Source organism: Oncorhynchus kisutch, linkage group LG25 (genome assembly GCF_002021735.2).
Source record: "Oncorhynchus kisutch isolate 150728-3 linkage group LG25, Okis_V2, whole genome shotgun sequence".
In the NCBI taxonomy this organism is placed as follows: domain Eukaryota; kingdom Metazoa; phylum Chordata; class Actinopteri; order Salmoniformes; family Salmonidae; genus Oncorhynchus; species Oncorhynchus kisutch.
The window spans coordinates 35129403-35149937 of NC_034198.2; the positions used below are offsets into that span (position 1 = coordinate 35129403).

The 20535-nt window shown below is 43.8% G+C and overlaps 1 protein-coding gene across 1 annotated transcript in view; it reads left to right on the forward strand.

The window, feature by feature from the left end:
* The window catches only part of LOC109889426 (Na(+)/H(+) exchange regulatory cofactor NHE-RF1), a 32017-nt gene extending 11491 nt beyond the window's left edge, over positions 1 to 20526 (forward strand). Inside the window, exons 2-6 of the mRNA XM_020480846.2 lie at positions 11771 to 11941; positions 13599 to 13752; positions 16962 to 17011; positions 18590 to 18700; positions 19162 to 20526. Coding sequence (XP_020336435.1) covers positions 11771 to 11941; positions 13599 to 13752; positions 16962 to 17011; positions 18590 to 18700; positions 19162 to 19308 — 633 coding nt within the window. The 3' untranslated portion in view covers positions 19309 to 20526. The remainder of the gene's footprint in view (positions 1 to 11770; positions 11942 to 13598; positions 13753 to 16961; positions 17012 to 18589; positions 18701 to 19161) is intronic.
* The last annotated feature ends 9 nt before the right edge of the window (positions 20527 to 20535 follow it).

A 20535-nucleotide genomic window follows, 5' to 3' on the forward strand; every position in this document is an offset into this window, starting at 1 on the left:
GTAGGGCATAAACTCTGTGTTGACTGCTCGGGCAACATCCCTAGATTGGCTGGTGCTTGAGGGGCGTTGATCAACACCGTGGCTCAAACTGAAACTTCCTGCATGTTCCAAAGTGTGATTTTTGCTTCAGATGTTGAAAAGGGTTTGTCTTATTACCAGACTTTGTAGCCACCTGTCGTAGCCAAAATTTTACACCGAGCATTGTTCTGCTCTTTGTCGGACTTCAAAAAGCCAAACCGCTTCCAAATTACTGAAACAGTTTAACCATTTTCATGAATAATTTATTTGCTGGAAGCTATCACTGCCACTGTTTTCGCCCACATCACTCATTTTGTGGTTAATAATAGCTCCTCCATTACTCATTTCCTGGTTAATAATGGCTCCTCCATCACTCGAGGTGCTAAGTGGTTTTTAGTTGGCGTGTACCTCTCCACGTGCGTAGTGTCACTTCTCCGCACGTTCCTGCTGCGTCAGAGGTGAAATGGACTGCTGTACCTAATTATTCTATATCGACATTATCGAAAATGAATCTATACGTTTTTATATCGTTATTGTGTGAAGTAATTACCTCGATAATTATTGATTTATCGCCCAGCCCAAGCTCGACGCTTTCCTCCCAGGTTGTTGTTGGGTTACTCATATAACGACCTCATATCATGTGATTGTATTACTCATTGATTTGTGTAATGGTGTGTGTGTGTGTTGTTATTAAACGTTGAGGCCCTCCATTTTAAGACCCTTCCATTAACCCAGGCTGTCTGACTGGTTCTCCCTCTACTAGAGATAAAGACCGTGAATACAGCAGTTTTAACACATCCATTTAATGGTGATGAGGCTGTGAGATCTTAAACAGCTGGGAAAAAACCCTGTGAACAAACCTGGAAAAAGGACTTCTGATAACATGACAGGGTTGAGAACTGCATTCAACTTCTACATGTAATTGTGAGTGGGGCCTTGTGTGAGTGAATTGATTCTCTGTTATGAGCGATGCTTTGTCTCTGAGCTTCAGGCTCTGTATGCTCCTCCTCTGTAATCATGCAGAACTAACACAGCTAAGTTGAGCTTCTACACTGTGTGTGTGTGTGTGTAAAGAGGCCTGTGGTGTGCTGGCATAGCTCTTCAGAGATTCCAGGCCCAGTAGAGAGCACAGTAGGTTAGGCCATGGTGTAAGCCTTACCATGCTGTATCTGACCACTCAAACGGTAGTCTGGACAGTCCATCTTCATTATATTCTCTACAGGTTGGAAGCCAACTCAGAACCCTGTATAAAGACAATTAGTTCATGAAGAGCCATGTAGCTACCGGTATCTGAGGTTTAGGGTGGTGCTGTATCATCAGTCTATCTGAGGAAACCACATCCTGTGTGTTGCCATGGCGCCAGGCCAGACAGCACTGTCACCGACAGTACCAGACTAGAACAACCAGAACAGGAAAGAAAAGATGTGAGACAGCTAGTGTTTGTTCTGCTGGTTGGTAGACGGAGGAGATGGAAGTCATTTATATTGTGTCAGAGAACACAACTCTCCGACTGTGCGGGTAAGCAGATCAGAAATGAGTCATGACAAAGGAAGACAAGGGAAGATGGTTCTAAACAAAAACCTTAAAGGAAGATGTAGTTGATGGCAGTTCATATTATTATTATGTGTCTATCATATAATAAAACGTGTCTATATGGAGTTCTTTCACAAAAGCCTGTTTCTCTGGTAAACTTCAGTCTTGGTGTCAGAGAGGGAGACTGATGTGATGCCATGGTAATGTTGTGGTCATGTAGCTCAGCCATGGGGTGTTCTTGTTTGTTGCGTTATGTTGTAACTTTTGACCAGAGCAGAGGTGAAAGGCCCCTCTATAACCAACAGCACTGCTCTGTTGACATTCAATCAACCATTATTCCATGCCCCTCCTATCTAAAAAAGGATTGACACACACGCATACACAGCCAGTCCTCCATACCTACCACACCCATCTGTCTGTCCGCCCGTCAGATGCGTTGATGCTGACTCACTATTCATGTTCAAACACCGGTCCAATCATTGCTTAATAATGAGATGTTATCAGGTGCTGTCAGATAAGGTGTTTTTGGATGACCGACTGCTGTGTCTAGTTACTGTGTTCATCCAGTGTGTTGCAATATTGTTGGTGAAGCTAGGATCTTCCTATGGGTGACCCCCAAATGGCACTCTGTTACCTACACAGTGCCCTATGGGCCCTAGTTAGAAGTAGTGCACTATATAGGGAATAGGATGCCATTTGGGATGAAACCTGTGTCTTAACTTGACCCTGTAACTAGTCTACTGCTATCAGCCCATCTCTCTTCAGCCTGTCCTGTGTTGACAGATCTGATTGAATTTGCAGCGCTAGCTGTTTCTCCAGTTAGTTGATGATTTTCTCTAGGTGGCTGTGCAAGACAAAAGTGCAGCTCTAAGTTCAAGGGTTTCACACAAACTCTTAACTGGTAAAATAAGGGTGAAATATATATTTTTAATTTCACACTCCAATAAAACACCCTCATTCCTCAAGGATGGACTAAATGTTTTGGTTTACTATCGAATGCCACTAGATATCCATCTCTTCTTCAACAATGGTACCGTGATAAAGACACATTAAACTGTAGAATCCCCCAAAGAGGACCACAAGCCTTAGCCACCAGGACCATTCCAAGGAAGCAGGAGTGGAAAATATTTTTGGCATCTCTGATTGTTTTTGTAATTCTCACATAGAAACTTAATTGAGGGGGGTCTCCTGAGTCGTCACTTACAGACCCGGGTTCGATCCCGGGCTTTGTCTCAGCTGGCTGCGACCGAGTGACCCATGAGGCAGCGCACATTAATGGACCCAGGGTTGTCTGGATTAGGGGAGGGTTTGGCCGGCCGGGATGTCCTTGTCCCATTGTGCTCTAATGACTCATTGTGGGGGTCACCAGTTGTGGGGGTCGCCATTGGTGCGGCTGGCTTCCGGGTAAAGCAAGCAGTGTGTCAAGATGCAGTGTGGCTTGGCAGGATCGTGTTTTGGATAACGCATGGCTCTCAACCTTCTCCTCTACCGAGTCTGTACGGGAGATGCGGCGATGGGACAAGACTGTAACTACCAATTTGGATATCACAATCTTTCTGTAGGGAGCTGTAAAAACATTAACCTTTGAGATGCAGGACCAAGGAATGTTATGTGCAAAAGAAAGTCCAGTTTTTACAGGCTTTTAGTTTCCACATGTAAGCTAGGCGGTGGTATGCAGATATGCTAATCTTTATTAGTAAGGATAAGGCAGTTGCGTGTGCACACGCCCATTAGTATTATGAAGACTCCGTGCCACAATAAGGGAATTGAGGTTGTCATTTTGACAGCCTCCAAGACTTCCTGTTTGCAGTAGGTCTTACTACCTTACCCAGTATTTGCTCTGCGGTTGAGGGAGCGAGATACAAATTCCATCTAGACACCGTTGCTCTAGAGCACACAACTATACATGCCTTGGCCTAAACAGCAGCGCCACGTTAACTTCCACAAAGCTGTGAACGAGCTGAGACAAGGGAAGAAAACACACAATGGGACAGATCGAGACTGCATCTCAAATTGAGACTTCATGCAGAATTTTGAAAAATATCCCCTGTGTACAACATAAAAAATCAAATCATGCATGCAGAGCAGAATTAGGCCGATACCCACTAATGATCAAAATCCAGAAAAGAGCCGTTTTAAATTTTACAACCACCTAAAAGGAAGTGATTCCCAAACCTTCCATAACAAAGCCAACACCCACAGAAAGATGAACATGGAGAGGAGTCCCCTAAGCAAGCTGGTCCTGGGGCTCTGTCCACAAACACAAACAGACCCCACATAGCCCCAGGACAGCAAATGTGTAAATATTTGTATTAACACAAGATTCAACTGAAACATAAACTGAACAAGTTTCAGACATGTGACTAACAGAAATTGAATAATAATATCTGCAGTAATGTAATATCTGCAGTATATCTGCAGTATCTGGTGTGGCCACTGCATTAAGTACTGCAGTGCATCTCCTCATGGACTGCACCAGATTTGCCAGTTCTTGCTGTGAGATGTTATCCCACTCTTCCACCAAGGCACCTGCAAGTTCCCAGACATTTCTGGGGGGAATGGCCCTAGCCCTCACCCTCTGATCCAACAGGTCCCAGACGTGCTCAATGGGATTGAGATCCGGGCATTTTGCTGGCCGTGGCAGAACACTGACATTCCTGTCTTGCAGGAAATCACGCACAGAACGAGCAGTATGGCTGGTGGAATTGTCATGCTGGAGGGTCATGTCAGGATGACCCTGCAGGAAGGGTACCACATGAGGGAGGAGGATGTCTTCCCTGTAACACACAACATTGTCATTGCAGGCAATCTCAACAAGCTCAGTCCGATGATGCTGTGACACACAGCCCCAGACCATGACAGACCCTCCACCTCCAAATTGATCCCGCTCCAGAGAACAGGCCTTGGTGTAACACTCATTCCTTCTACGATAAATGCGAATCCGACCATCACCCCTGGTGAGACAAAACCGCGACTCGTCAGTGAAGAGCACTTTTTGCCAGTCTTGTCTGGTCCGGAGACAGTGGGTTTGTGCCCATAGGCGACGTTGTTGCCGGTGATGTCTGGTGAGGACCTGCCTTACAACAGGCCTACAAGCCCTCAGTCCAGCCTCTCTCAGCCATCCGTCCTGTCTCCCTGTAGCGCTATCTTAGGTTTCTCACAGTACGGACATTGCAATTTATTGACCTGGCCACATCTGCAGTCCTCATGCCTACTTGCAGCATGCCTAAGGCACGTCCACACAGATGAGCAGGGACCCTGGGCATCTTTCTTTTGGTGTTTTTCAGAGTAAGGCCTCTTTTTAGTGTCCTAAGTTTTCATAACTGTGACCTTAATTGCCTACCATCTGTAAGCTGTTAGTGTCTTAACGACTGTTCCACAGGTGCATGTTCATTAATTGTTCATGGTTCATTGAACAAGCATGGGAAACAGTGATTAAACTCTTTACAATGAAGATCTGTGAAGTTATTTGGATTTTTACAAATGTATCTTTGAAAGACCGGGTCCTGAAAAAGGGACGTCCGCAATATTAAAGCCGATCCACCCCTTAAAAAAGTATAATAATTTGAAAACAAATCCAATTTTCATTAACTCCCATATCGAATGGGTGAAATACCACCGTGTGCAATCACAGCAACAAGATTTGTGACCTGTTGCCACTTGTTGACTTATTTTCCTTTTTGTACTTTAACTATTTGCACATACAGTACTGTGCAGCCGTCTTCATCGACCTCGCCAAGGCTTTCGACTCTGTCAATCACCATATTCTTATCGGCAGACTCAGTAGCCTCGGTTTTTCGGATGACTGCCTTGCCTGGTTCACCAATTACTTTGCAGACAGAGTTCAGTGTGTCAAATCGGAGGGCATGCTGTCCGGTCCTCTGGCAGTCTCTATGGGGGTGCCACAGGGTTCAATTCTCGGGCCGACTCTTTTCTCTGTGTATATCAATGATGTTGCTCTTGCTGCGGGCGATTCCCTGATCCACCTCTACGCAGACGACACCATTCTATATACTTTCGGCCCGTCTTTGGACACTGTGCTATCTAACCTCCAAACAAGCTTCAATGCCATACAACACTCCTTCCGTGGCCTCCAACTGCTCTTAAACGCTAGTAAAACCAAATGCATGCTTTTCAACCGGTCGCTGCCTGCACCTGCATGCCCGACTAGCATCACCACCCTGGATGGTTCCGACCTAGAATATGTGGACGTCTATAAGTACCTAGGTGTCTGGCTAGACTGCAAACTCTCCTTCCAGACTCATATCAAACATCTCCAATCGAAAATCAAATCAAGAGTCGGCTTTCTATTCCGCAACAAAGCCTCCTTCACTCAAGCCGCCAAGCTTACCCTAGTAAAACTGACTATCCTACCGATCCTCGACTTCGGCGATGTCATCTACAAAATGGCTTCCAACACTCTACTCAGCAAACTGGATGCAGTCTATCACAGTGCCATCCGTTTTGTCACTAAAGCACCTTATACCACCCACCACTGCGACTTGTATGCTCTAGTCGGCTGGCCCTCGCTACATATTCGTCGCCAGACCCACTGGCTCCAGGTCATCTACAAGTCTATGCTAGGTAAAGCTCCGCCTTATCTCAGCTCACTGGTCACGATGGCAACACCCATCCGTAGCACGCGCTCCAGCAGGTGTATCTCACTGATCATCCCTAAAGCCAACACCTCATTTGGCCGCCTTTCGTTCCAGTACTCTGCTGCCTGTGACTGGAACGAATTGCAAAAATCGCTGAAGTTGGAGACTTTTATCTCCCTCACCAACTTCAAACATCAGCTATCTGAGCAGCTAACCGATCGCTGCAGCTGTACATAGTCTATTGGTAAATAGCCCACCCTTTTCACCTACCTCATCCCCGTACTGTTTCTATTTATTTACTTTTCTGCACACCAATATCTCTACCTGTACATGACCATCTGATCTTTTATCACTCCAGTGTTAATCTGCAAAATTGTAATTATTTGCCTACCTCCTCATGCCTTTTGCACACATTGTATACAGACCCCCCCTTCGTTTTCTACTGTGTTATTGACTTGTTAATTGTTTACTCCATGTGTAACTCTTTGTTGTATGCTCACACTGCTATGCTTTATCTTGGCCAGGTCGCAGTTGCAAATGAGAACTTGTTCTCAACTAGCCTACCTGGTTAAATAAAGGTGAAATAAAAAAAATAAAAAAAATAAAAATACAATGACATTTTAAATGTCTTTTATTCTTTTGGAACTTTTGTGAGTAATGTTTTTTACTGTTTTTGTTGTTGATTTCACTTGTTTATTATCTAGTTAACATTGCCAAAGCAAGTGAATGTGTTTCCAATGGGGGAGAGGGAGAATGGTTCTCCTTCTGGCAGTGTAACACTCACACACCCTTAACGTGTGGTAGATTTGTAGGTATGTTCTTCTTATTCAAGGGTTGGGTCTAATCCTGAATGCACACAGTAAACATTACACTCACAAAAGTTCCAAAATAATAAAATGCATTTCAAATGGAATTAAAACTTCATTCCAGCCTGTATTTATTCCACAAGTTACCACTGGCTAAATTCTATGATGTTAAAATGCCTATTTACTCCGTTCCAGTCTCATCTTCAGCAAACCGCATGACAGCCTGGACAAATACAGAGGGAGAGACGGGGATCTGTCCCAAATGCCACCCTATTCCCTATATACTGGACTACTTTTGACCAGAGCCCTATGGCACTATATAGGGAATAGGGTGCCATTTTGGATGTACTGTAGTGAGACGAGTGACCGTCTGCTGCTGCTGCTGCTGGTGGGTTGAGTGCTTAGAGCTCACTGCTCTGTAACTCTGCTGCATTTTAAGCTTCAACAAAATACTTGAAGCTGAATGAGAACTTTAATAGACAAGCGCTTGTTTTGGATGCTTTGAGCTGTGCAGTTTTGAGCTGTGCAGTTTAAGTCGGCACTACTAGTGTTGCCAAAGCTCAAAACAAACCGCTCAAATCACCCCCAAAATATCAATCCATTTACAACCGCTTGTCTATCAGAGATTGAGAGTCTTTGCTGTGGCTGCAGCTGGCTGAGGAAACCACCCTCGTAGTGTTTTGAGTGCAGATTTCTGCTGTGACAGCGGCTGGGGATCTGGGGTTCAGGCCTCTCCATCTCCCCAGGACAAAGCTTCTCATTGTCAGCCTGCCTGGCCTCCCAGTCCCCCCCGAGGACGACCTGGGATTGGAGCTGGACATGGGCGTAGTGACGGACACCAGCAGGATGTGTGAGGGGGTGGGAGGTATATCATTGCTCTCCTCCTGTGTCGGGCTGGTTCTCTCTTCTCCTTCTGGTTCATAGGCTGGTTCTCTCTTCTCCTTCTGGTTCTCTCTTCTCCTTCTGGTTCTCTCTTCTCCTTCTGGTTCTCTCTTCTCCTTCTGGTTCTCTCTTCTCCTTCTGGTTCTCTCTTCTCCTTCTGGTTCTCTCTTCTCCTTCTGGTTCTCTCTTCTCCTTCTGGTTCTCTCTTCTCCTTCTGGTTCATAGGCTGGTTCTCTCTTCTCCTTCTGGTTCATAGGCTGGTTCTCTCTTCTCCTTCTGGTTCATAGGCTGGTTCTCTCTCTGTTGTGCTTGTATTAACTGGATACCTTAGATGGCCCTCAGTGCTTTCTTCTCTCTCTGTGTGTGGTGTCCGTGTGCATACTATTTATCTCCCACATTCAAAATCATGTTTGTCTGACATCATTACTGGTGACATATTCATGTTGACACTTGACAGTCAGGAATGTGAGATTGTCCTGCCCTCCATCCTTTGTACTGTGAGTTGTAATCGTTTTGTTGTACCATTCAGTACTGAAGCTGTCATACGGCCTGTGTTGGTCTTCCTCAACAGTCAATGGTTATGAAGCCATGTGTGAATCAATGAAACGCTCAATAATGTCCTTCCATGTTCATCCCAGCCAGAAACAACTCTGCACTGACCATTTAGGATATTAAACCAATCATATTCTGTGGTTGACTCTCAAACTGACCCCTATTTCCAATATAGTGCACTACTTGTGACCAGGGCCCATAATGAATAGGGTGTCATTTGGGAGGAAGGATATGAATCATTTAAACTGGGTTTATTTTCTGCAAGCAAGTTTTCTACAGCAGGGAGACGCATCACATGGGTGGACGTTCAGGATGCAAAGGTTGCTCTTAAGGTTGGTAACAGATAATTATTAACAGGTGACTAACGATTACAGAGCAACAATCTCTGGAACAGCCCTTTTTATCAGTGGAGGAGGATTACTTTTTATATGATTGTTCTCTATCATTACTGTTGTATGCAAAATAGATAGGCCTCTATATATCCACCAGTCATAGTCTCTCCACCTTTACAGCATCTTATCTGTTCCATTAGTTATGATTGAAATGGGATTTAACACCAATCAGGGTGTTTTTTTTGGTCCTTCCCCAAAATGTTTTGTCCTCAACCTGGCGCAATACATGTACATTTCCTGTCTTCCCCTGCTATTCTCATTAGTGTTGAACCATAGCACAGCCATATACATTTAGAGAATTCTGCTAACTTAGAATTCTAATGGATGACATATTGGTATCAAAAGTTCCAAGAACAATTGCATTCTGGTTCTGAATGAGAATGTTTTGCATAGAGGGTTTGGTTGGTGCCAACATGGAGGTTAGGTTTGCAACCTCTCTCTGGCTGTGCTGTTAACATCATTCCCTTTTCTGCTACTGCACCCCTATGTAGCTGTTAGCCTGTCTCCACCTCTAGTGGGATTAAATGCTTAGTCTAGCGTATGACCACTCCTGGATTAGTCTGTTACATTGAACACCAGTCCAGAGCCCAGCTAGACTCTCTAGCAAGCCTTGTCACTGACTTGACAGAGTTTAACGGACGCTCGCACACAACCCAAGCCACACAGGTGTTTTTTTAATATTTATTTTACCAGGCAGGTCAATTAAGAACAAGTCTATTTTACAATCACAGCCTGGAGTCTGAACTGCTCCTCTTAGATACAGTATTATCCTACTGTTCATATTCATAGAACTATAGTATGTAGAAGCAAGTATGGAGCTTGGAGGTAGGGTTGCCAACTTTCTCACTACCAAATAAGGGCCAAAAGGTGGCGTGCCAGTGCACGGTGCCACGGCGGTGTGGGTATGGTGTTGTGTGAAAGTGTATATTTAATTGGAAAGGAAAAACATTCTTATATTCCGTTTAGCCTATAGCTTTACTAAAACTGTATCATTATGTAAACAAACCTCAAAATAAATTATCAAAGAAATCTCAGATTGGAACTTGACAGCTGACAAAACATTTCAAATGCAAAAGAGGAAAAGAGAGGCATGAATCACTCCAAGTCTACTTCTTCCATGGATATTTTTGCTGCTCTAGACTGAGTCAAGCAGTCCTGTTGCATAGCCAGAGAGAAGTCCTTCCATGACAAGTCACAGTTCAGATATTTTGAAGTTCACTTTGATCAGCTCTGTGCTGCATCTGTTTTTTGAGTCACACACTGAGGACAAATGAGACAATCCTGAACATGTTGATAAAGTTGGCTTTCCCTAGGTTTTGGAAAACTGCCACCCACTTCTCACTGGTGTATTTTGTGGTATCCTGTCTGGCTTTCTGTATTTCCTCCCGGCTAACACAAAACTCTTCAGAGTTGGTCAGTATGACTGTCTCTGTCATTTTGAGGGCAACCACTACCCCGCTCCAGGTCAGTGAAGGAGAGCTCCTCAGAGGTCGACTGGTTTCAGTTCCACCATTACATTTTCTGGATGAGTAATCAAACTACTTGTCAATGTATGTAATGACAGTGTCATAGACCCTCAAAGTCCTGTTGCTGCTTGGACCTTTGCTGACAATTGTTTGTCCATCAGCTGCTTGGTTTTGTATCCAAAAAAAGCTGTCCTGTTTCCGCTGAAGCATCTTCATTTTAAACTTTTTGACTTCCTCGTAAACATCTGTGACTTGAAGCTGAAACACACCCTACGTTGTGGAAAAATCACATAAATCTCGGCAGCTTCTGTTTTTTCTTCATACTAAAAAAGACTCTTCAGTGCCACAGGACAGGTCTCCCCAAGGGACCTGAAGTATGACGTAAGAGCTGGCCAGTTTTGCAGGAGACGGTCGACAGCTGGATTGAAGAGCGAGCCACCGTGTGCAAACATGTCGCAGAATTTCACACACTCCATCAGACAGATAAATATCTCACACACACTGGAAAAAAAATTCTGATTCCCTTGTTTGAGGCATCACTGGCAACTGAGAAATACACGGGCTCACCTTCGTCACGAAAAATGCACCAATATTGCTAGCACCTTTTTTAGCTAGCGTGGCCTTCTTGTGCATTTCTGTGGTTACTCTCCCCTCCATGGCCAAGTGAGAATACCCGACCGCATAAAGTACAGACAGCTTTTGTCGAGTCACCACTGACGGGCTGAACCCACGTCTTTTTTTGCTTTCCGTTGTTTGTTGTAGCTGCAGTATATATTTTTTCTTGTCTTTTTTGCAGATTTATCCATATTTCCTTGATATGCCAAACCGACCAACAACAACAGAAATGACTTTGCAGGAATTGGCGTATTTACGCTATACTGTGTTTGGATGAAAAAAAACGGCACCAATTTAGCCCAATATAAAGGACATCCCGGCTAATACGAACTGTTGGCAACCCTACTTGGAAGAGCTATAGTGTTCTTAAAGAAACTAAATTATGCTTGCTTGGTGAGTATTTAGTAACAGCAGTGCACTAGGTCCAATAGCTTCATGTCCGTTTTCCCTTGCTAGCCGTCTATGTTCCACATTTGCACTAATAAAACGACACGGGGCGACGTTTTAATTGTCCCAGCTCCCTGTCTCTGGTGTAAACCTGTCACGGAGTGTTCTCTAATTCATTGAGAACAGGAACCTTGCCTATTTCTCTCTTGGTCTTCAGATGGTTGTTGAACGCTAGAATCCAGTCTGTCTTGATCTCTGTCACACTAATGGTATTTTAACTACATTTTTTTATAACCATTCCAGGTCAACTGTTGCTTTAAATGTGGAGTTTGCTCATCACAAAGAGAACAATTAGCACAATCTGCTATTTTGCTCTTTGTAGAGGTATAGATCTGCTCTCTCCATGTAACAGTGTAGATATGTGCTGAACTAGACATGCTTTATCTCTCTGTCTCTCTCTCTTGCTGTCTCACTCTCTCTAGGTATAGAGATGTGCTTAACAAGATCTGTTTTCTCTGTAGGACTCGAAGGCAGAGCTGCGTCCTCGTCTGTGCTCGATGAAGAAGGGTGTGACGGGCTATGGCTTCAACTTGCACAGTGAGAAGTCTAAACCGGGCCAGTACATTAGAGCTGTGGACGAGGAATCTCCTGCTGACAAGGCTGGCCTCAAACCGCAGGACAAGATAGTACAGGTACGTATATCTTTACTGTACAAACAGAGAATCTGTACAGGACGCTTTTATAAAGCCAACTACTCAGCAGCACATCCCTGCTCTCATCCCTGAACCATATTAGCAATGCAGTGCAATATTCTTCTGGTACTATTTGTCTTCACCTTTTATCAACTTGTACAGACATGTCTTCTCTTGTATGTAAGGCATCGATATGACAATCAGACAGTTGTGCTGGCCTTGAGGATGAATGTGTGTGTTGTAATCTCATTACATCAGTGGCAGAGTGGGAATGGTAATCAGTACTGGGATTAGGTAATGCACTGTTGGGAAGTGACTTTGTGTGCGGGGGGAGGGAGAGAGCGAGAGACACAAAAACAGAGGGTTTTTCAAGGCCAGTTGTGTTAGTGTGAAGGGGAAACAGTCCTTGATACCGTTGTTTTTCGGGTCCTTGGTCCCCATGTCGTAATACGACCACTGTCTGTCTCTGACTTGAATTACACTCCAATTACACTGACTTCAAACAGTGTCTGACAAAGGTCAAGGCTGTAAGTCTAATGCTTTCTACTAACCAGGGAAACGTTTGTGAGCTACCGTTCTTAGGTATGGCGTACACACAGACTGGGATCAGCGATAGTCTATCAGGGCTCTGCTGTATTGTGTGATCACTATGGAAGTCTGAGAGATTGAATTGATTCTAAACGATATTCCCACCTCTGACTTTCTCCTGTTGGAATTCAACAGGCAGCACTGGGTCCTATAGCAGTGGGTAGTTCCTACTAGGGTGCTTCCTACAGCGGCCCTAAGCGTTTAATTCAGTTTAAACTTCCAATAGATGACCACCCATAACAACTACATTGTCTCACTGTTCTCTGTCATGGTGAATGTACTGGACAGCTGTACTTTTTAAAAACTTTCTGTCTCTCTCTCTTTCTCTCTGTCTCTAACCAGGTTAACAGCATGTCTCTCTAACCAGGTTAACAGCATGTCTGTCTCTAACCAGGTTAACAGCATGTCTGTCTCTAACCAGGTTAACAGCATGTCTGTCTCTAACCAGGTTAACAGCATGTCTGTCTCTAACCAGGTTAACAGTCTGTCTGTCTCTAACCAGGTTAACAGTCTGTCTGTCTCTAACCAGGTTAACAGTCTGTCTGTCTCTAACCAGGTTAACAGTCTGTCTGTCTCTAACCAGGTTAACAGTCTGTCTGTCTCTAACCAGGTTAACAGTCTGTCTGTCTCTAACCAGGTTAACAGTCTGTCTGTCTCTAACCAGGTTAACAGTCTGTCTGTCTCTAACCAGGTTAACAGTCTGTCTGTCTCTAACCAGGTTAACAGTCTGTCTGTCTCTAACCAGGTTAACAGTCTGTCTGTCTCTAACCAGGTTAACAGTCTGTCTGTCTCTAACCAGGTTAACAGTCTGTCTGTCTCTAACCAGGTTAACAGTCTGTCTGTCTCTAACCAGGTTAACAGTCTGTCTGTCTCTAACCAGGTTAACAGTCTGTCTGTCTCTAACCAGGTTAACAGTCTGTCTGTCTCTAACCAGGTTAACAGTCTGTCTGTCTCTAACCAGGTTAACAGTCTGTCTGTCTCTAACCAGGTTAACAGTCTGTCTGTCTCTAACCAGGTTAACAGTCTGTCTGTCTCTAACCAGGTTAACAGTCTCTCTCTCTCTAACCAGGTTAACAGTATGTCGGTAGTAGGGATGCAGCACAGTGAGGTCGTAGCAGCCATCAAGGCCGGGGGAGATGAGACCAGTCTACTGGTGGTGGATCGTGAAGCAGAAGCCTTCTTCAAGAGCTGCAACGTCATTCCTACTGAGGCCCACCTCACAGGTACACACACACACACACACACTATATCCTTAGAAAAACGCTTGTCGGGCAGATTCCTGTGAATCCTTCTGTCATTTGGTCATAGATTAGTTCAGTAGAAATTGACTAGGAAGGATTAAGGAAATGATAGACTTCCATGTCTACTATCTCTCTCCAAACGTACACACAGTGGCCTTGTTGAAGTGAATGATTAAACTGGAGTTGGGGGTGGAGGACTAGCTGGCTGGCCATAGTCCCAGTCGGTATTAGATAGAACATCGCAGCCCGCCTGTGGTTACCTAGGTTACACCATTGGCTCACAGCAAAAACGTCACCTTTTTTTCAAACACAGTTTTCTTGTTTGGTTGATTTGGTTGATTTGGTCTATTACAAAACTACATTTGAAGAAATGTAAAACACGTCTGAAGATGACTTTTCAAAATGGCTGCCGGGCGTTCTCACTACTTAGAACCTGTTCAAGGTCACTTTAGTAGTCAAAAAGCGAGCTGAGATCTAACGCTCAGAATTGTTTCAAGACGTGACTTAAACGTAACATGAACCTAACAAAAATACTTCTGTAAGGAATGAGGTTTTTTGGCCTAATACATTATCACATATTGGCTATATGCCTGGCCTGCCAATATTGTTATTCTCAGGGAGAGAGCAGCAGAGGATCCCTGCTCTCTCCTTCCTTTCCTCTGGTAGACTGACCAGAGAGAGGGAACATGTCTTCTACCCGATTGCGAAAAAAGAGTCGCATTGCACAAATTCATGTTGTTCTTATGACCAGAGAAAGTGAAATATTCCTAGGTATTAAAAATAGACATGACCAGCTGCTAATACTAATAACAACGCAGGGCCATCGATGGACTTGGCTACTCATTCATTGCTGCTGCAGTGTGAGGGGGAGTAGGGAGAAGCACGTTTTTATAATAGTGTTGACTAAAAACAATAAAATATTAAAGACAAACTCAAACAGCAGCTCTTTGTTGTATTCTTTGACAATCTCTCTCTGGTCAAGGTTTTACAATTATGAAATCTCACGTTGGCTAGTATCAAATTTAGCTGGTCGTGGAAGCTGTAGGCATGGTGATTTGAGCTATCCAACGGCCAGCACAGTAGGCAGCACTCGATTATGCGACATGTCTCCCAGTTCGCTGGGTAGGCGGTTTGTCTTCTCAGACAGATGAAACAGCAACACTTGGTGCGCAGGGCTTCTGAGTCAAGTGCATCTACCACCAACAGCACAACACAAATCACATCAAAAAGGAGTGAAAACCTTTGTTGGCTTTTCTATAGAAATGTTTGTTGATCGACTAGAAGATCAATCGGTTGACGACCATGGCTTCCCTCATGCCCGTTCCATGACGGCGCTAGCAGCCACGTGAGTGAATACTAGCTAGCTACTGACCGTAACATTAAGGTAGTCAAAACCAACAACACAAACAAATGGACAATAAACAAATGGACAACTAGCTAGCTACTGACCGTAACATTAAGGTAGTCAAAACCAACAACACAAACAAATGGACAATAAACAAATGGACAACTAGCTAGCTACTGACCGTAACATTTAAGGTAGTCAAAACCAACAACACAAACAAATGGACAATAAACAAATGGACAACTAGCTAGCTACTGACCGTAACATTAAGGTAGTCAAAACCAACAACACAAACAAATGGACAATAAAGTGAGTAGAATTACAAGACTATACTAAACAAGTGTATATGTCTTACCTGTGGTGAAATGTTTTAACTACATATAGTAGCCTACTTGGACACAGTCCCCAGTCTCCCACATCAAATAACCTGAAGCCACAGACTCTTCTCGCTGGCTCTATTTCCCTACATAGGAGTATTACGAACTGTAGTTTGGTATTTCTGACCTGGTTGCATGTACATTGAACAACAGCATGTTTAGTTATTTCTGTACAACGAAGGTGGCTCTTTTACAATGTGGGTCAACGTAGAAAGAATATTTTGTTTTCCTCAATTTGTTGGTCGACAGGAATCGCATATTATTACGTGAATATCGACTCGGACTATCAAAAAAACCTAGACCAAGCCAATAGCCTTCTCTTTGAAGATGAAGTCATGGCAACAGTATTCATGGTGACAGCTGGGGTGTGGAGGATGCAAAAGTCCCTTAAGATCTAGGACAGAAGAGTCAGGCACTAAAGTCCAACCCTTTATTCAGGTATATTACATTTCCACAGTACTAATTAGTCAACAGTAACACTGACCTCATACAGGACAGAAAAGGACTGTGATTCCAATGAAGAACTACACTATATGACCAGAAGTATGTGGACACCTGCTCGTCGAACATCTCATTCCAAAATCATGGGCATTAATATGGAGTTGGTCCCACCCTTTGCTGCTTTAACAGCCTCCACTCTTCTGGGAAGGCTTTCCACTAGATGTTGGAAAATTCACTGTATAATTAAAGTCACCAACCAGTGCTCTTGCACATTGGCTAACCAGGCTATCTGCATTGTGTCCCACCACTCGCCTCTTCACTGTTGACGTTGAGACTTGTGGGGCATCTGTTTCTCAAACTAGACACTCCTCTTGCTCAGTTGTGCACCAGGGCCTCCCACTCCTCTTTCTATTCTGGTTAGGGACAGTTTGTGCTGTTCTGTGAAGGGAGTAGTACACAGCGTTGTACAAGATCTTCAGTTTCTTGGCAATTTCTCGCATGTAATAGCCTACATTTCTCGAAACAAGAACAGACTGATGAGTTTCAGAAGAAAGGTCTTTGTTTCTGGCCATTTTGAGCTTGTAATCGAACCCACAAATGCAGACGCTCCACATACTCAACTAGTCTAAAGGCCAGTTTTATTTCTTTAATCAGTTTTTAGCTGTGCTATCATAATTGCTAAAGGCTTTTCTAATGATCAATTAGCCTTTTAAAATGATAAACTTGGATTAGCTAACACAACGTGCCATTGGAACACAGGAGTGATGGTTACTGATAATGGGCCTCTGTACTGTCTATGTAGATATTCCATTAAAAAAAAGCAGTTTCCAGCTGCAATAGTTATTTACAACATTAACAATGTCTACACTGTATTTCTGATCAATTTGATTTAATAGACAAAAAATGTCTAAGTGACCCCAAACTTTTGAACGTGTGTATAATATCACTATTCCTTATCCACAATGGTGACTAAACTATTGTTCCACAGAACCGGTCAGCTGATTTGGCTTTTTGTCTGTTTCCTCTAGGACCTCTTCCTGAACCTGTGTCCAATGGAGCTGCAGAAGAAGAAGAGGAGGTGAGGAGTGTGGGGGGCACTTCTCTCGGGCTCTTATCACCAAAGTGGACATTCCTGGATAGAGATTAGGATGGTTCTCCTGGGAAAACTTTCCTCAACAATCACTCATCTTAGACCTAATGTTCCTTCTCTCGCTCTGCCGTACACATTCACATGATTCAGAGCTTGAATTGGTAAATCAGAAACTTAAATAAGCCCTTGGCTAGATAAGATGGGGGTGTGGTAGTAACCACTCACTATAATCACACCTCATTGAGAGCAGACCAATCTAAAGCAGTGACACTAACGCTGTGTCCCAAAATGGCACCCTGTCCCCTTTACCCATTGGGCTCTAGTCAAAAGCAGTGCACTTAATAGATAATGGGGTGCCATTTGGGACGCACAATAAGATTTGTCCCTGACTGACAAAGAAGCCATGACACCCTGGGAACGAGCCTAGGGGATTGGCAGCGACGATATCGTGGCTGACCCTGTCACCATGGTAACTGTCGGATCAGAGCGGTGGACAGTGGGCCAGTGTGCTCTCTCTCTCTCTCTCTCTGGGATTGGGAGCCTCTGTAATTCCTGAGGCGTGCTGGAGATTATGCTAATGAGATGAGATGGCTAACTATCCGACTATCCCACTAACTCAGGGCAACAGAGCTGAGAGTAGAGAACATACGCATTATAATGTCTCTGAGCAGTTGATCAAATCAAAATCACATTTTATTAGTCACAATGGCCAAATACAACCGATGTAGATCTCACAATGATATGCTTACTTAGTTATTAAAGTTAAGTTATTATTAAAGTGACTATGCATAGATGACAACAGAGGGGGGTAGAAGCTGTTTAGAAGCCTCTTGGACCTAGACTTGGTGTTCCGGTGCCACTTGCCTTGCGGTTGCAGAGAGAACAGACTATGACTAGGGTGTCTGGAGTCTTTGACAATTTTTAGGGCCTTCCGCTGACACCGCCTGTTATAGAGGTCCTGGATGGCAGGCAGCTTGGCTCCAGTGATGTACTGGGCCGTTCGCACTACCCTCTGTAGTGCCTTGCGGTCGGAGGCCAAGCAGTTGCCATACCAGACCGTGATGCAACCATGCTCTCGATGGTGCAGCTGTAAAACCTTTTGAGAACCCATGACAAATCCTTTCAGTCTCCTGAGGGGGAATAGGTTTTGTCGTGCCCTCTTCACAACTGTCTTGGTGTGCTTGGACAATGTTAGTGTGTTCGTGATGTGGACACCAAGGAACTTGAAACTCTCAACCTGCTCCACTACAGCCCCGTCAATGAGAATGGGTGTCAATGTTCAGCAGCAAATAAAAGACTGCACAGTGATCAGTGTTGGTGTGTTGTCTCAGCCAGATAATAGAATCACACAGGTTGCTGTGAGTAGGGTACCACAAGGTGAATCCCGACCCCTAGTGGCCACAGTGAGGATCACACCCACTGGTGATGGCAGTGATGACAACGTGCTGTATGTTTCTGAGGTCTGTTTAGCTGATGTGTGTGTGATGCAGGTAATCAAGGGGTGTGTGTACAGTTGAACAGTAAGGTGTAAGCTGTGTTTAGTGTCTTTGTATCTTATCTCTACAGCTGGATGGTAAGGTAGCAGTAAAGCCTAAGGTGTCTGTCAGTGCATCGACATCCAGCACCACCTCCACTGCCTCTCTACCAACATCTGCTGCCAGCACCCCTCCACCAGAGGTGTGTGTGTGTGTGTGCGTGCGTGCAATGTGCAGGGTGTTTTGAAAACCCAGTATAAGTGAAAGGATAAGTCGTCACTAATCATCAAGATAAATATTCAGAAGATACAAAAGATGACCGAGTCTTATGTAAATATTCCTGTGAATTGTTATAATATCAAAAAGTTCCTGCTATTCTACATGACTTTATGGCCTCGGGGGTATGTTGAAAACTATCAGTCATGTAGTTTACTGATGCAATTCCACAAATGTTGTTATGAGGCTGATGGAAAATGTTGCCGTTTTAAAGCAATTCTATACATTTTTCCTTTGCTTATGTACATATTCTATCCCCGACCCCCCCCCCCCCCCCCCCCCCCCCCCCAACCTTTTCTAAATTTATTGAATCCACCTGTTTTGAATATTGGGGGTTCCCCCGTGGCAGTTTTACGTATGGAGTAACGCATAATGTTCTCTCTCTAGGTCCGGGTGCCTCCGGTTAAGGAGCCGAATGCGAGCCTCAGCATGTCTCTAGCCCAGGCCAAGGAGAGAGCTCACCAGAAACGCTCATCCAAGAAGGCCCCTGCCATGGACTGGAGCAAGAGGAACGAACTCTTCAGTAACCTATAAATCACCTTTCCTTTCTCTCACCCTCACTCCTTCTTTTGCTCTCTCTCAAGCAGACACACAATGTACGACATGAACAGTGTTAATATTTTGTGATTTTCATGTGCTAATTGAGGGGTTTTCCACTTTATTTTTTTCAATAAAAAAAAAAAATTGAAACACCACTCCTGCATAAGAAACATTGTATAGTTTCCATCTAGTAGGATGATGAAGAAATCAAAGATGATGGAATATATGGAAATAAGAAATGTGTGTGTCATGAAGGTGTGTTGAGTCTTATTCTCAGTCTATCTGCAATCTGATTGGTTGCAATACTTCCTTGTAGAATCACGAGATAGCTAATAGCAAGCTGGGAGTGATTGAGTTTTTCGGGATGAGTTAAGATGAATCAACTTCTTTCCAGAGACTTTCGTGTTTAGTACTTCTGCCTGAGCGCTGGATTCAATCCGTATGGTGGAAGATCAGAGTTATTTCTCAATCTAAAGTTAGTGAATTTTCCTGCGTTTGCGGAGACTGCATTCACAGAAAACACTGTATACCTCAACGCAATCGGAAATGACCTTTACAATTCAACCTGGATCTTCTGCGATATGGATGAAACCCAGCCCTTAATGAATCACTAACCATCTGAATTCTTTAGCAATACAAGACCATCGCTTAATGAGAGGTCTGGTTAGCAGATATCACTGAATTTGTTCAGGAAATGTCATTCTAATGCTGACCACTGGTGTACTACCCTATCTTTTTGAAGATGTTGACTGTAGAACTCATTCAGAATACATGAGATTCTATGTGACAATCATTGTTGGGTCACATTTTGGTTAAAGGGACTGAGGTATGTGGTTCCAGATGTTAACCCAAAGTAAACTGTTCTTTATAAAGTTAACCTGTCCAAACTGGTGTTCAATCGCCACTATTGTAAAATCCTACGTTATTTTTATCGTTGTGATTTAACTTTTTGTCCTGCCTATGTCTCATCGTTTTAAAGAATGACGAGATTGTGTCTTCTAGATTTGTACATAACTCAAAATACAATTTCCGTCTTAGAAAGAAATCCTCAATTTGTTTGAAGACTGTTCCAGAATCTCTCTGGGTTGATGGGAGTGTTAGCCTACTGTATATGTGACAGCGCTGGTCCTGGAGCGCTACTGGCTGTGTACGGTACATGGGCTGAGTTGTCAAATGTCTTGAGGATGACTGGTATAAATGTGGTATCAAACATGTCTTTTG